At 53.0% G+C, this 14,450-nt stretch overlaps 1 protein-coding gene across 3 annotated transcripts; it reads left to right on the forward strand.

Annotated features, from left to right (window-relative positions):
• Window positions 1-9,034: 9,034 nt before the first annotated feature.
• Window positions 9,035-14,149, forward strand: CTSF (cathepsin F). 3 transcript variants are annotated; one of them, XM_060104977.1, is made up of 14 exons: window positions 9,036-9,414; window positions 9,671-9,769; window positions 10,087-10,171; window positions 10,263-10,324; window positions 10,451-10,526; window positions 11,083-11,196; window positions 11,307-11,452; window positions 11,542-11,638; window positions 11,719-11,799; window positions 12,607-12,726; window positions 12,813-12,877; window positions 12,971-13,061; window positions 13,472-13,530; window positions 13,610-14,149. In XM_060104977.1, exons 1-14 carry the CDS (start codon window positions 9,202-9,204, stop codon window positions 13,682-13,684), a joined length of 1,383 nt encoding a protein of 460 aa, XP_059960960.1. In that variant the 5' UTR covers window positions 9,036-9,201; the 3' UTR covers window positions 13,685-14,149. The 3 variants fall into 3 exon arrangements, with proteins under 3 accessions (XP_059960961.1, XP_059960962.1, XP_059960960.1); XM_060104978.1 differs by lacking the exon at window positions 12,813-12,877 and having other exon boundaries at window positions 9,035-9,414; window positions 12,939-13,061; XM_060104979.1 differs by lacking the exon at window positions 11,083-11,196 and having other exon boundaries at window positions 9,035-9,414.
• The last annotated feature ends 301 nt before the right edge of the window (window positions 14,150-14,450 follow it).

Consider the following 14,450-nt stretch of genomic DNA (forward strand, 5'->3'; position numbering starts at 1 on the left):
GAGCTCTAGAGCCCTTGGGGGTGGAGGTGGGGAAGGTCAGTACCCTAACCCTAGGCCTAATGATTCAGCCAGGGAGACCTGGAAGTGGACCAGAGCTGCTCACTCAAGGCTGAGAGATGTTCCCTGAGATATATTCACCTCTAGGAAAGGAGTCTGGGCTCAAGACTTGGGGCCCAGAATCTCCATCCATCCATCCTTCCATCAAATCACTGAAGAAATATTACAGTAAATCCACTAAGGGCCAAGGCAGGGTCATTTTTTGACCCTTGTTGGTCTTAGTCTGTCAGACTTTTGGGGTCCCTACCCCACATCTTCTCACATCTGATCAAATGCACCTATGTCCCATGTCAAATAATATTTTGCTGTAAATTTCTTTGAAAGAAATTTTATAGTTTTGCTTTTGAAATTATCTGACTTCATGTAACTTGTTTAACCTATGATTTGCTAGAAAAATGTAAAAAAGAAGAAAAAAGAAACAAACAAAAAAACAGTCCAGTGGGAATAAGCAAAGTAAGGACAGGGTATGATGGATGTTGAAAGATAGTGTTCTGAGAGAGAGGGAGGGGGCTCCTTTAGACGAGGTGGTCCTTATTCTTAAGAATAGCATTTAGGGACTTCCCCTGTGGTGCAGTCGTTGAGAGTCCGCCTGCCGATGCAGGGGACATGGGTTCGTGCCCCGGTCCGGGAAGATCCCACATACCGCGGAGCGGCTGGGCCCGTGAGCCATGGCCGCTGAGCCTGCGCGTCCGGAGCCTGCTCCGCAACGGGAGAGGCCGCCAACAGTGAGAGGCCAGCGTATCGCAAAAAAAAAAAAAAAAAGAATAACATTTAGGCTGAGACAGGACAGCTGGGAAGGCGTCTGCCCCCTACAGAGCAGGGGGAGTCTCTCCAGGCAGAGGGAACAGCCAGTGCAAAGGCCCTGAACCTGGAAAGCACTTAGCTTGTGGACAGGAAGAGGGTCACTGTGGCAGGGGCTGAGTGAGGGGCAGTGAGAGAGCACGAGATTAGTTCAGACAGGAGGGCAGGGGCCAGGTGATGCCCAGCCGTACAGGCCATGGTACGGAGTTGAGATTTTGTTCTAAGTGGAGAGTGCCAGTTAGGTTTGGCTCCCTGGGGAACAGATTCAGAGAGGGTGATTGGCGGGCAGGAGGTCCATTGAGGAGTGCTCTCAGGATCAACACGGGGGGAAGAGAGGGGAGGGAGGCAAGACTGAGCAGAGGGAGAATTTGAGCTGCCGTGCAGTCTCAATGGACACCTCCCCTGACGCAGCAGGGAGTTCTGAAGCTGGGATGACCCTTCAGATTTGTCATTAGATGCAGCTGCCTGGGGGATTGGGCATGACTCTTCAGCCGAGGCCCCGAGGGGCTGACAGTGGAGGGCAGTGAGCCAGTAGCTGGACACTAAGTCCATCCCTGAAGGAGAATCTGGTCTGTGCGTCACAGCCCACAACCTGATCCAGTTTATGTTTAAGGAGGCCCCTCTAGCTGCTGCGTGGAGAGAATTATTGGAGGGAAGAGTGGGTCCAGCCAGGCCGGCAGTGATGGTGGTTTGGCCATGAGTGATGGCTGTGGGAATACAGATAAGTGGATGATTCTTGGAGACACTGGGAGGTGGAACCAGAGCACTTGAAGATGGATTAGATGTGAGGCATGCAGGGAAGGGAAGAATCAAGGACGCTTCAGGTCTGTGGACTGAACAACCGAGGGAACAGTGATGCCATATGCTGAGATGTGTGATTCCTGAGGGAAGTGGCTGGGTGGGAGGTGAGAGAGCAGAGAGAGAGGGCCCCTCAACTTCTTTACAGGCTCAAGACCCTGGGAGTGTCCAGGACCAAGCCTCAACGGCGCCATCGTGTGGTGGTAATAAGTCATAACAGCAGTGGACTCCAGACCTCAGTTGCCTGCCTGCAAGGTGGGGAAAGAGGTCAGACCACAGGAAATACCCTCAGAAACCAGCCTCACGGCGCCTCTTTCGGACTAAGTAAATCACTGAAGATTTTGGACAGCTCACAGGGTAGGAGGGAGATGAGGAGCCTCAAAAGAAAGAGGTAGCTAGGCAACGGAGTTTGAGGAATTATTTGAGAAAGTTAAAATGGTGTTATTGTACCTGTGCCATAAAGGAATCAATCAACATAATAATAATGTTGACAGCTACCATTCAGTGAGCAGATAGGAGGAGCTGCATGATCCCTTGTAATCTACACGCATCAATACAAGGAGGCTCAGAGAGGTGAAAAGATGTGTCCCAGGTTATATAATAGTAGATGGTGGTGGAGTTAGGATTAAAACCCAGGTCAGCCTACCAACGGATCTCAACTCTGTCAGATCCAACATGCCATTTTAACAGGAAATATTTTACAATGCCCTCTTTACATCCCAACATCTGGATTGTGCCTGATGCATTATTGTGCACTTGGTCAATATTTGTTAAATGAATGAAATAAAATTCATGGATAGTAACCTACCTAACGACATACTTTTTTAAATCAGGTAAAAAGAACATGAAAGCAATTTATGCTAAAGAAATCTACATTTCCACATGTACATGCTCAGTCAGGATCGCATTGGAAGACGTAGCAAGGTGATTATTGTGAACTGGGATCACCCCAAATACTGATCTAGGCATGATCTTTCTCTTTTCTTTTTCTAAATTAATTAATTAATTAATTAATTATTTTTTAGCTGCGTTGGGTCTTCGTTGCTGCACGTGGGCTTTCTCTACTTGTGCCGAGCGGGGGCTACTCTTCCTTGCGGTGCGTGGGCTTCTTACTGCTGTGGCTTCTCTTGTTGTGGAGCACGGGCTCTAGGCGCACGGGCTTCAGTAGTTGTGGCACGTGGGCTTAGTTGCTCCGCGGCACGTGAGATCTTCCCAGACCAGGGCTTAAACCCGTGTCCCCTGCCTTGGCAGGCGGATTCTTAACCACTGCGCCACCAGGGAAGTCTGAGACATGATCTTCTGAAATGGTGAATGCCCTTTGTAAAGATCTGAACTCATACAAGGAAAATTCTTCCCTGGATTTTCATTTTAGTAGACTTCCTGGAAAATTCAGTGTGTGCTATAACTGTGCACATAATATTACATGTTTACATATATAACAGAGTTAGGGTTCTTGGTGCAGATAATTATAAACAGGTTTTTTCTCATACATAAATGACCAGTGGGACATTAGAAAGTTGGGCAGGACACGGAACAATTCTACTATGTGGGACTATCCTGAACATTGAAGGATGTGTAGCATCTCTGGCCCCTGTCTGTCTACTAAGGACCAGAAGAGCCCCTATCAATGTGAAAACAAAAATGCCCCTACATATTTCCAAATTCAAATTTCCAGGGACAGTAGAGCTCTCTTGAAACCTCTGGTGTATGTGAAAGCCTAGCCACCTAAGCTTTGCTTACCTGGCCTTCTCCTCTTTCCGAGCCCACCCCTCCCACCCCCCACCCCCCAACAAAGACCTGGGCTTTCACACTCTCACTTCTCATCCCACCCTTTAAGACTCTCTCTGCAAGTGTTTGTTTGTTTGTTGCTAGAAGATTAGAAATGAGGTAATGAATGAGGTACATTTCTATCTTATTTCTGCAAATGGGCTCAGAGAAGTAAAGTAACTTGCTCATAGCCACACAGCCAATTTGAAGTGGCTAAACCAGAATTAAAAGCTAGTCAGTCAGTCTGACTCTAAAGCCTGTGATTTTGCCCTCTTTTCTAATCCCTCCTCACTGTCTCCTACCTCTCAGTCTTGGGGAAACAAGTCTTAGGAAACTGAAGTATTTCACTTACTGGGTAAAATTTTTAGAAGTTGTCCACCATTTCCAAAGGTCAGGAGGTGAGCTGGAAGTATCTGGAATGGATTCAGACCATACAGCTGTTAACTACCATTTTCATAAATCAGGTGAAATTCCTGGAAGGAAACCCTGCTGTTTGCCCTACCTTGTCCTGCAAAGGGAAGTTCCATTTGGCCAGGTCCAGGGTGTTGGGCCATCCCCCAGACATTTTCATTTCTGGGTAGCGTTTGCTTCAGTGTAAATGCAGACCTTCTCAAACCCTAGTGGCAGAAGAGGGTGAAATCAACCCCTTATCCTGGAACCTAGGGATGAGCTGCAAGCAACTACCATTTCATTGAAAATTCAGGTCTTTAAAGAAGTGCTGCTGGAATTCCCTGGCAGTCCGATGATCAGGATTCATTTGGCGCTTTCACTGCCATAGCCTGGGTTCAATCCCTGGTCAGGGAAATGAGATCCCTTAAGCCACTTGGCACGGCCGAAAAAAAAAAAAAAATTTGTAAATTTTGCACACCATCCTTAATATTTGGGGGACATTCCAATAGAAAATAAATTTAAAATAAACTTCATCTTAGTGTAGAAATTGACATATAAGGGCATACTTTTCAAACATAAACGTTTCTAAGATTCACCCACATATTCCAAGTTCCTTACCTAGACCTACTGAAGCAGAAGCCAGGACCATGCGTTGTCAACTACTCCCCCATTCCTCACTCCACACCCCCTGGCCACTGGGTGACTGATCTATTTTTTCTTTTCTTTTCATTTCTTTGACCGCGCGGCTTACAGGATCTTAGTTTCCAGACCAAGGATCGAACCCGTGCCCCCTGCTGTGGAAGCGTAGAGTCCTAACCACCGGAAGGCCAGGGAATTCCGGTGGCTGATATATTTAGTTCATTGAGCTTACTTGGGAGAACAATGCTCTGTTTATCCTCTGGCTTTAAATGGCACCCCGGGGTCTGCAGAGGCCAGTTTGAGAAGCAGAATCTCTATCTGTACTAGAACTGGATTCAAACCCTGCTTCCATCTTCACCCTTTCTACAACTTGGGCAGGTAACTGAATCTCTTGTTGCCTTAGTTTCCTTATCTGCATCATAGCTGTTTTGTGGGGTTGTTGTGGGGTTCAGTGGGCTAATACATATGCATGTACTGAGAATGCTGAGTGCCTAGCATGTAGTTAGTGCTCATTAAGTGTTAGACATTATTTTTACTGTTGTTAGTATTTTTGTGTACCGGGCTCTCTTCTGGGGAACATGCGTGCAGACAGACCTCTAAGGTGGGCCCCATGATCCCCACCTCCTGGTGTTCACATCTTTGTGTAATCCTCTCCCTTCCCCTTCAGTATGGCAGAGACCTGTGACTTGCTTCTAGCCAACAGAAAACAGCAGAAGTGTGAGACTTCCCTGGTGGTCCAGTGGTTAAGAATCAACCTGCCAATGCAGGGGACACGGGTTCAATCCCTGGTCAGGGTACTAAGATCCCACATGCCATGGGGCAACTAAGCCTGTACACCACTACTACTGAGCCCACATGGTCTGGTGCCTGAGCACTACAACTAGAGAGCCTGTGTGCCACAACTAGAGAGAAGCCCACACTCTGCAACAAGAGATCCCGGGTGCCGCAACTAAGACCCGATGCAGCCAAAAATAAATAAATAAATAAATAGTTTAAAAAAAAAAAAAAAAGGAAAGGAAAACAGTAGAGGTGATTGATACAAGTGATTACATGTGTGATTATATTAGACAAGACTTTAATATCCTCGCTTTCCCTTACCTGCTTTGAGGAAGCAAGCAGCCGTGTTGGGAAGATCCACATGGCAAAGAGCTGAGGGTGGCAGACAGCCATCAGCCAGCAAACAACTGAGGCCCCAGTCTGAGGTTCCACAAGGAGCTGAGTGCTGCCAACAGCCCCGTGAGCTTGGAAGCAGATCCTTCCTCAGTCCAGCCTCCAATGAGACTGCAGCCCTAGCCATTCGTTTTGTGATAATGTTCCACCCGGTGACAGAGAACTGATGCACCACCCCTCTCTTTTCAAACTCTTGGTTCCTACAATTCTCCCCTCACTCTCCTGAATCCTCAATATCTCCCTTTCTGTTCCATCAACTCATAAGCATACTCTAGTGTCTCCCATCTTAAAAACACGCTTTTTGGCTGTGCCTCAAGGCATGCAGGACCTTGGTTCCCCCACCAGGGATCGAACCCCGGGCTCCTGGCAGTGGAAGCATTGAGTCCCAACCACTGGACCCCGAGGGAATTCCCAACTCACTACTCTTAATGAGGTCCCCCATGACCTACATGTTGCCCAATCCCAAGGTCACTTCTGTCTCCTCATCTTACTTGCCCTCTCTGTGGCATTTGACACAGCCAGCCACTTCCTCTTTCTTGAAATCCACTCTCTTCTTCTACTTTCTTGACCTCATCCTCTCAGACTTCCTTCTCTCTCAATGTCCATTTCTTCCCAGTCTCCTCTGCTGCCTCTCTCTTTTCAGCTCAGCGCCTGAATGTTGCCATGCCCCTGGCTCCACTTTCCTCATGTGTAATTGTACAATTTCTCTCTTGAAGATCGCTGTGAGAATTGCCTGAGATGACATATGTGTGACTTAAAAAAAATTCCTCCCGTTCGTTTGTGAATTGCAAGTGTGCGCTCTTCCCTCACTCTGATGAGAAAATGAGGCACCCTTTCCCCCCAGACACTTGTCAGGTGGCTCCAGTGTCCAAGGAACAGACTTTGGGGAAGATGACTGTTTCCCACGAAGGTGAAATATGACAACAATGTGGATCTCTGGAAACTCAGATCTAAGAAAAGTCTCACTGCCTCTGCTGGGCCTTAGAAATTGCTAGACCTTTCAGGAGGAGGAAGTTCACGGGGCTGAGTCTAGGAGTACAGAGGCAATGGCATTGAGCTCAGCCAGGGGCAGTGGGGGTGAAACCGTGCACCTCAGATTGGGATTTGAACCCACACAGCCAGGACTCGAACCCGACCAAAAGCCTTGGTCTTCCAACTAAGAGCACACACCTGCTTTCAGAACTTAATGCAGCTCAGGTTCTTGATGTCTCATTGCAGAAAGAATTCAATGAGAGACAAAGTAATAGGTAAGAAGTGGATTTATTTAGAGAGAAACACACTCCACAGACAGAGTATGGGCCACCTCAGAACGTGAGAAAAGGCACCAGGGTATGAGGTTGTCAGTTTTTATAAGGGTGGGTAATTTCTTAGGCTAATGAGTGGGAGGAGTATTCCAGCTATTTCGGGAAGGGGCAGGGATTTCCAGGAATTGGGTCACCGCCCACTTTTTGATCCCTGCGGTTGGGCTTGGAACTGTCATGGCGCCTGTAGGTATGTCATTTAGCTTGCTGACGTGTTACAGTGAGGTATGTGAGGCTCAAGGTCTAGTGGAAGTCGACTTGTCCGCCATCTTGGACCCATTTGGTTCTAATCAGTTTATGTCATGTCCTCCGGCTGTGTCATTCTTTCAAAGTTGTGCCCTGCCCCCTTCCCTCCTGTTTCAGGGGTGGGTCAGGGACGCCTTCCTGAGGAATCATCCTCTAAACCTAGAGCTGAAAGGTGTTTGGGAGTTTGGCCAAGGGAAGAGCAATGTGAAACTTCCAGGGTGCGCAAGAGCTCGAACTTCTGCAAATAGAGTGAGACTGGAGTGTCAAGTGCACAGCACAAGGTGACGGCCAAGGTGCTTCTGGACCTGGAGAGGGCCTTAGGAGCCAGATTCAGGACCCGGGACTGTCTCCTGTAAGAGAGACAAAGGGAGCCCCGAAGAGCTGCAGCTGGGGAGGGCACAAGCAGGGGGAGATCAGCCACTGCTGGGCTCCCTCAGGCCCTCCCCTCTCAGACATCAGCTGGGAGCTGGGAGCTGACTCTGGTTTGGCTCCAGCACTAAGTTTTGAGTAGCTGAAAGTCACTTCGCCTCGATAGCCCTCTGCTACCCAAAGAAGTCAGGTGTGGACCGGATGATCTTTAGGACCTGCTCTCCCCATTCTCCATGCCCAAACTAACCCTCTACCCACTTCTGGGGCTTCCCCAACTCCCTTAAAAACTCTCTTCCCTGTTTCCTGTCCCACAGCTGGTAACATCTTGGAGGAAAATTGCTTTTTCTCATCTCTCTCCACTAGACTGGGAGCTCCGAATAGGCAGCACTATGCCTAGTGTATCTGTTCATGCTTCCTCTTGCTAGACCTTGAACACAGTGGTGAATGCTTGGTGGAACAAAAGAACGGTCCCAGCCCTGTGCGCTGTTCGCATGTTTGTGTTTGATCCCCATGACTGCCTGAGGCGTACCAGTGCAGGGAATTTTAGCTGCCATTTTGCTGATGAGAAGAGGGGCTTCGAAGAGCTCGTGGAGCTGTGAACTCAAGCTCTGAAGCCAACTCTCTGGGTTCAAGTCCAGCTCTTTCACTTAGCAGCTGTTTGGCAAGCCACTTAATCTCCCTAAACCTGTATTTTCTTAATTATAAGTCGGGGATAATAACATCTACTTCACAGGATTGCTACAAAGGTTAAAGGGAGATGGCATATAACATGTATAATAAGCATGCAATAAATGCTAGTTATTTTTATTCTCAGGCCAGCATCCTTTCTCCTCCCCAAATGTTACCGAGTCCAAGCTCGCCCTGCTCGCCGCACGACAGGCCAATAAATCGGGAGACGAGGTGTTGAGGCAAGAAATACTTTATTCAGAAAGCCGGCAGACTGAGAAGATGGTGGACTAGGGTCCCCCAAAAAACATCTTATGGGGTCTGGATGCCAGTTTCTTTTATAGAACAGAGACGGGGAGGAGGTGAGGAAGTAAAGTAAAAATGCCATTTATCTTGCAAAATAGGAGTGGATGTGTTAATCTCTTCTTTTGTGCAGCCACTCACAGATGGACAGGGTCAGAATGTCTCTCTGTGAGATGAACAAAGGCACTTTAATTTAACAGGCAGAGGGGCAGGGTTCCCTGTGGCAGGATGCTCACAGCTATAGACAGTGATTATAATAACAAATACAACGATAAGCAAAGGTTAAAGTAAAAGAAACAGATCCAACAGGGAGTCAGAACTGGCTCTTCCCTGCTACACAAACAGCAGCTCCAAGACGTAAGAAGATTACTTCAAGGCTGCGGCTGGGGCCACCCCTCCCCAGACCCGGCTGGTGCAAGGATGCGTTGGTCAGCGCGGGACTGACGCCAGGCTGCCTGCACAGCCAGCGCGCCCCATGAGCCTCACGTGAATAAGCGAGCGCGCAGGCGCCCCCAACCGGCGCCCATTGGCCGGCACCCCGCCGCCCTGGATCTGAGGGAGGGACGGAGGGAGGGCCCCCCAGGGCTCCCCCCAACCCCCACACCCAGCCCCCTGGCCGCGGGCTGCTCAGCCCGGTCGGGTGGGCCGGGCGTCTGTCAGAGCGTGAGGACGGGACGCGGGCTTCGCCCTCGCCATGGCGCCTTGGCTGCAGCTGCTGTTGCTTTTGGGGCTGCTCCCGGGCGCCGCTCCGGCCCCCACCGAGCCCCGAGCGGCCGGCGCGCAGGCCTGGGAGCTGGCGTCCCCGGAGCTGCTGGAGCCCGCCCGCTTCGCCCTAGAGATGTACAACCGCGGCCGGGCTGCCAGGACGCGGGCCGCGCTGAGGGTCGTGCGCGGTCGCGTCCGCCGGGTGAGGACGCGCTGGGGGCGGCGGCGGCGGCGGGTGGGGGGCCGGTGCGGGGTGAGCGGGGCTCTCGTCCGAGGGCTGGGAGCTTTGGGGTAGACTTGGGGCGGGGGCGTTGGACGCCTGACTTGGGATGGGGGCGTTGGACCTCTACAGATTGGGAAGGGGAACGGCACAGTGGGGCTGTGAGCCCCACGAAGGCCGGACTGAGGAGGGAGTGGCTGTGCCCGCCTCACGGCGCCCCCCTCCACCCCCGATCCAGGCGGGCCGGGGGTCGCTGTACTCCCTGAAGGCGACCCTGGTGGAGCCGCCCTGCAACGACCCCACGGTGTGCCAGCTCCCTGTGTCCAAGAAAACCCTGGTGAGTGATGGGGTTCCTGCGATACCTTGCCCCCAGACTGAGTCTGGCAGTAGTTGGGGTGATCCGTCAAGTCTACAGGCAGGGATCTGAGGCCGCAGTTACCCCACCGTGAGTCACTCCCCAGGCCTGGAAAGGCCAGAGACCAAGATGCTGTAAAAGGGAGGGTGTCTGGGTGCTCACTCCCGTACAGTGCCTCGCTCTCCCCTATGGGGTTGGTTGCCTTGGAGGTGGTCCTCACTGGGGGACCCTCCGGCTCCATCTTGCCAAGGCCATGCTCCTGTCCCAGCCCCCTGACAGGCTTCCTCCTCTTCCTCCAGCTTTGCAGCTTTGAAGTCCTGGATGAGCTGGGGAAACGCATGCTGCTGAGGCGGGACTGTGGCCCAGTGGATACCAAGATTACAGGTGCTGGGATAGCCCAGGGATGCTGGGATAGCTCAGGTCAGACTTCTTTCAGGGGTCAGTCCTGATCCTTCTCTGTTCTAACCCTCTCCAGATGAAAAAAATGAGACTTTCAGTTCATTCCTTCCACTGTTGAACAAGGATCCCCTGCCCCAGGTGAGGAGCCTGTTTGTCAGGGGAACTGGCTGCTGCCTTATATTTCCTCTCTTCCCCTCACCCTGACCTGGGGCTCCCGGGTCATTCTGAGAAGGACGCCTTGTAAAGACCCCTCTGCCTTTCCAGGACTTTTCTGTGAAGATGGCTTCAATCTTCAAGGACTTTGTCACCACCTATAACCGGACATATGATACGACAGAGGGTGAGGACCTAGCCTTGGCTGTACCTGTCCCGATCAGATCAGGACCTTCGCCCCAACTTGGCACCTTGGTGTGGGAGAGGGGAAGGGCACAAGGGGCAGTGCATCCTTTCAAGGGCCCCTAAATCCCCAGCTTCTTGCTCAGCCTCCCAGGACTTGGCAGCCCCTTCTCCCATCTGATTTTCCTAGCCAGAAACCACAGGTCTCCATCATCCTGGGTAGAGTGGGATGGGGCAAAGGCCAGATTTTCTCTGCTGGAGGACCCCTGGCATGGTGGTCTTTTCCCACAACCTCCTATCTCAGGACGTCCTCTGGAGCCCATTTTGGTTCTGCCTTCATACCTGGGAAGTCATCACCCCGGTTTGGCCCCATTATTATCACTTGCAGGTCTGGCCCCCTACCCTCACCCACCCCAGGGTTCTGCCCTTCTTGAAATAAGCTTCAGGCCTGATCCAGAGCTTACCATTCCCCAGGGAAACCTCTGCCTCTTATCCCCAAGCACCTCTCCTTTTATGATCTGCCTGGGGCCCAAGCCTCTCTTCCACTCCGTGTTCCTCAGAAGCCAGGTGGCGCATGTCCGTCTTTGCCAATAACATGGTGCGAGCGCAGAAGATCCAGGCCCTGGACCGTGGCACAGCTCGGTATGGGGTCACCAAGTTCAGTGACCTTACAGGTAGGGGTGGTGGCCAGAGCTGTCATGGTACCTGGAAGAGACAGGGCCTGCTCCCAAGGCCCCTGGTCAGGACTGGCTTAGAATACTTTTTTCCCATCCCCTGCCCACAGAGGAGGAGTTCCGTACCATCTACCTGAATCCCCTCCTAAAAGAGGAGCCTGGCAAGAAGATGCGCCCAGCCCAGTCCATCCCTGACCTTCCTCCACCTGAGTGGGACTGGAGGAGTAAGGGGGCTGTCACCAAAGTCAAGAACCAGGTTGGACCCCCAAGAAGTGAGGATGGGACATGAGGACTGCACTGACGTTTGGAAGGGACCCAGCCCTGAACTCTCCCTGTCTCTTGCAGGGCATGTGCGGTTCCTGCTGGGCCTTCTCAGTCACAGGCAACGTGGAGGGCCAGTGGTTCCTAAAACGGGGGGCCCTGCTCTCCCTCTCTGAGCAGGGTGAGCATCCCGCTCTGCCCACCCTGTCCCCAGCCCAGCCCCTCCGGAGGGCTCCTCGGGACCAGCCTTGTGTCTCCTAGAGCTCTTGGACTGTGACAAGGTGGACAAGGCCTGCCTGGGCGGCTTGCCCTCCAACGCCTACTCAGCCATAAGGACTCTGGGTATGCGTTCATGGGCTTCAGGGGGGCAGCGAGAGCCCCAGCTCCCTCTACAGGAAGGCACTTTGGGAGGGGAGAGACATGAGCGTGGCAGTCACGTGAAGTGGGTCCAAGTCTTAATGCTGACCCTTACCGGCTGAAGACCTTGGGCAGGTCAGCTCTTTCAGAGCCTCAGTTGTCTCACCTGGGAAATGGGGCTCCTCATGCCCACTTTGTAGGATCGTCTTAAGTGTCAAGTGAGGAAATATATGTAAAGTTCCTGGTGCACAGCAGGGGGTCTCGGTCTTTTCACTGCTTGGCGGTCTGTATTTCTATAATACTGCTAAACCGGGGAGCAGCACACCTCACCCCTGAGAGGAGGCGTTGTCCTAAACTGGCGATTCAGTTGAGCAGTGGGTCGCAGTGGCGGGAAGATGAGGACTGAGGGATTGAGGTGGCTGTACCGAGACCGGTGAGAGAGTCTGGCAGGGGTCTGGGCCAGATTGGGAGCAAACTGTCAGGGCCGGACAAGCAAGCCAAGGTCAGGAGTCCCAGGAATGCTGGGATGAGTGAGGAGTCAGAAGCTGGGAGCTGGATTCCATCTCTGCCACGTTTCTCACTGGTGGCTCCCCCATCCCTCTGGGCCTCAGTTGTGTCACCTGTAGGATGAGGCCTCCCTCAGAGAGGATGGCCTGTAGCTGGGGGTGGATAGAGAACGTGAGGCCTTGTGTAGGAGGGGCTTAGCACAGCCCCTGGCTGGGAGCAGATGAGTATTATGAACTGGGGCCCACGTCTTCTCTAACCCCCGATCTGCCCCCCGCCATTCCCCAGGAGGGCTGGAGACAGAGGACGACTACAGCTACCGCGGCCACTTGCAGGCCTGCAGCTTCTCTGCAGAGAAGGCCAAGGTCTACATCAACGACTCAGTGGAGCTGAGCCGGAATGAGCAGAGTGAGTGGGGGAGGGGGGAGGGGGGAGGACAGGCCAGGTGGGGCTGGGGCCTGGGTGTCCCTGACACTGCCCCTCCTGTGTCTTAGAGCTGGCGGCCTGGCTGGCCCAGAAGGGCCCCATCTCCGTCGCCATCAACGCCTTTGGCATGCAGGTAGGACCCCAGCCTCACTGCTGCCCCGGTTCTTGCTGACTCCCCTCCCCCCACTTCTCAGAGCTGGCCCCCTACTCGTCTTCCCCTGCTCAGTTCTACCGCCACGGGATCTCCCACCCACTGCGGCCCCTCTGCAGCCCCTGGCTCATCGACCACGCTGTGCTGCTCGTGGGCTACGGCAACCGTGAGTTCCGCCGACCCTGCTCTGCCATCCGTCCACCCCAGGTCACAGGCAGAGGCTGGACCACAGCATCTCAGGACCTCTGGAGGGGGCATCAGGGGAATGCCAGGGAACCTTGTCCTTACCTCTGCCTCGGGCTATGGGCCAGGCAGGATCATCCATCCTCTCTATGACTGGGAAAGCCAAGGCGCTGGGAGGTTGAGGTGTTATGAATGGATACCCTGCTAGAGGCGGGTGGGGGGTGTCCTCCCCAAACCCCAGAGCCGCACCAGGTCTCCAGGAGCCTGGTAGGTGGGCCTGTCTTGCTTTCTGCTCTTTCCCTAGTACCGGTCACACAGTAGGCCCACAACAGATGTTTGAAGAGTGTGAAGTGCTTGGGGCCCTGACTCCCTGCTCTCCGCACTGTTCCCCAGGCTCTGCCACTCCCTTCTGGGCCATCAAGAACAGCTGGGGCACTGACTGGGGCGAGGAGGTGAGTCTCGCCTGCTTGGCCCCAGCCCTCCAGCCCCCATCCTGCCCCAGTGCCCTCACCAACGCCCCCTCTCTCCCAGGGTTACTACTACTTGCACCGTGGCTCCGGGGCCTGTGGTGTGAACATCATGGCCAGCTCAGCAGTGGTGGACTGAGGCGCACCAGCTCAGGGCCTGGTGCTGACCAGAGCAGCCCCTTCCCTTGCCTGACCTGCATGACCAGGCCCCTCCCCAGGAGGCAAAGCTGGCCGAGGGACGGGCACCAGGTACCTCAGGGTGAGCAAAGGCCACTGGGCTAGGGGCACAGCCCCTACTCCCACCCTGAAGTTCCCCAATTGCACCTTTGTTGAATTGTAGCTAGGGGGATCTTGGGGTGAAGGATGATGTCTTGGCAGCCAAAGCTGGGGCAAGAACCCTGGGCTCGGGTAAGGAGCAGGAGGAAGAAAATATTCTGGTCTTAAAGCCAGCTTTGTCCTCTGTAGGCTCAGGCTTCCTGCCCCGGCTTTCCTCTGATGCTATAAATTTTCTGGTCCCCCCTGGATCTGGGGACAGTATTGCCTTCCATGTCTAGAGAAACTGTTGTAACCAACCTTTTATAACACAATAAAGAGGTGTCCTCGACCCCAGTGTGGTGTGAATGTTGGACCCTGAGGGCAAGGAGGGGTGGTGGGGACCACTGGAGGAGGGTCAAGGTCAGGCAACTGGTCCTGCCCAGGAGATGGAGAGGGGCCCACTATGGCCTTTTTTTTTTTTTTTTTTTTTTTTTTTTTTTTTTTTGCGGTACGCAGGCCTCACTGTTGTGGCCTCTCCTGTTGCGGAGCACAGGCTCCGGACGCGCAGGCTCAGCAGCCATGGCTCACGGGCCCAGCCTCTCCATGGCATGTGGGATCTTCCTGGACCGGGGCACGAACCCGTGTACCCT

The sequence above is a fragment of the Mesoplodon densirostris genome, chromosome 7 (genome assembly GCF_025265405.1).
Source record: "Mesoplodon densirostris isolate mMesDen1 chromosome 7, mMesDen1 primary haplotype, whole genome shotgun sequence".
NCBI lineage: Eukaryota > Metazoa > Chordata > Mammalia > Artiodactyla > Ziphiidae > Mesoplodon > Mesoplodon densirostris.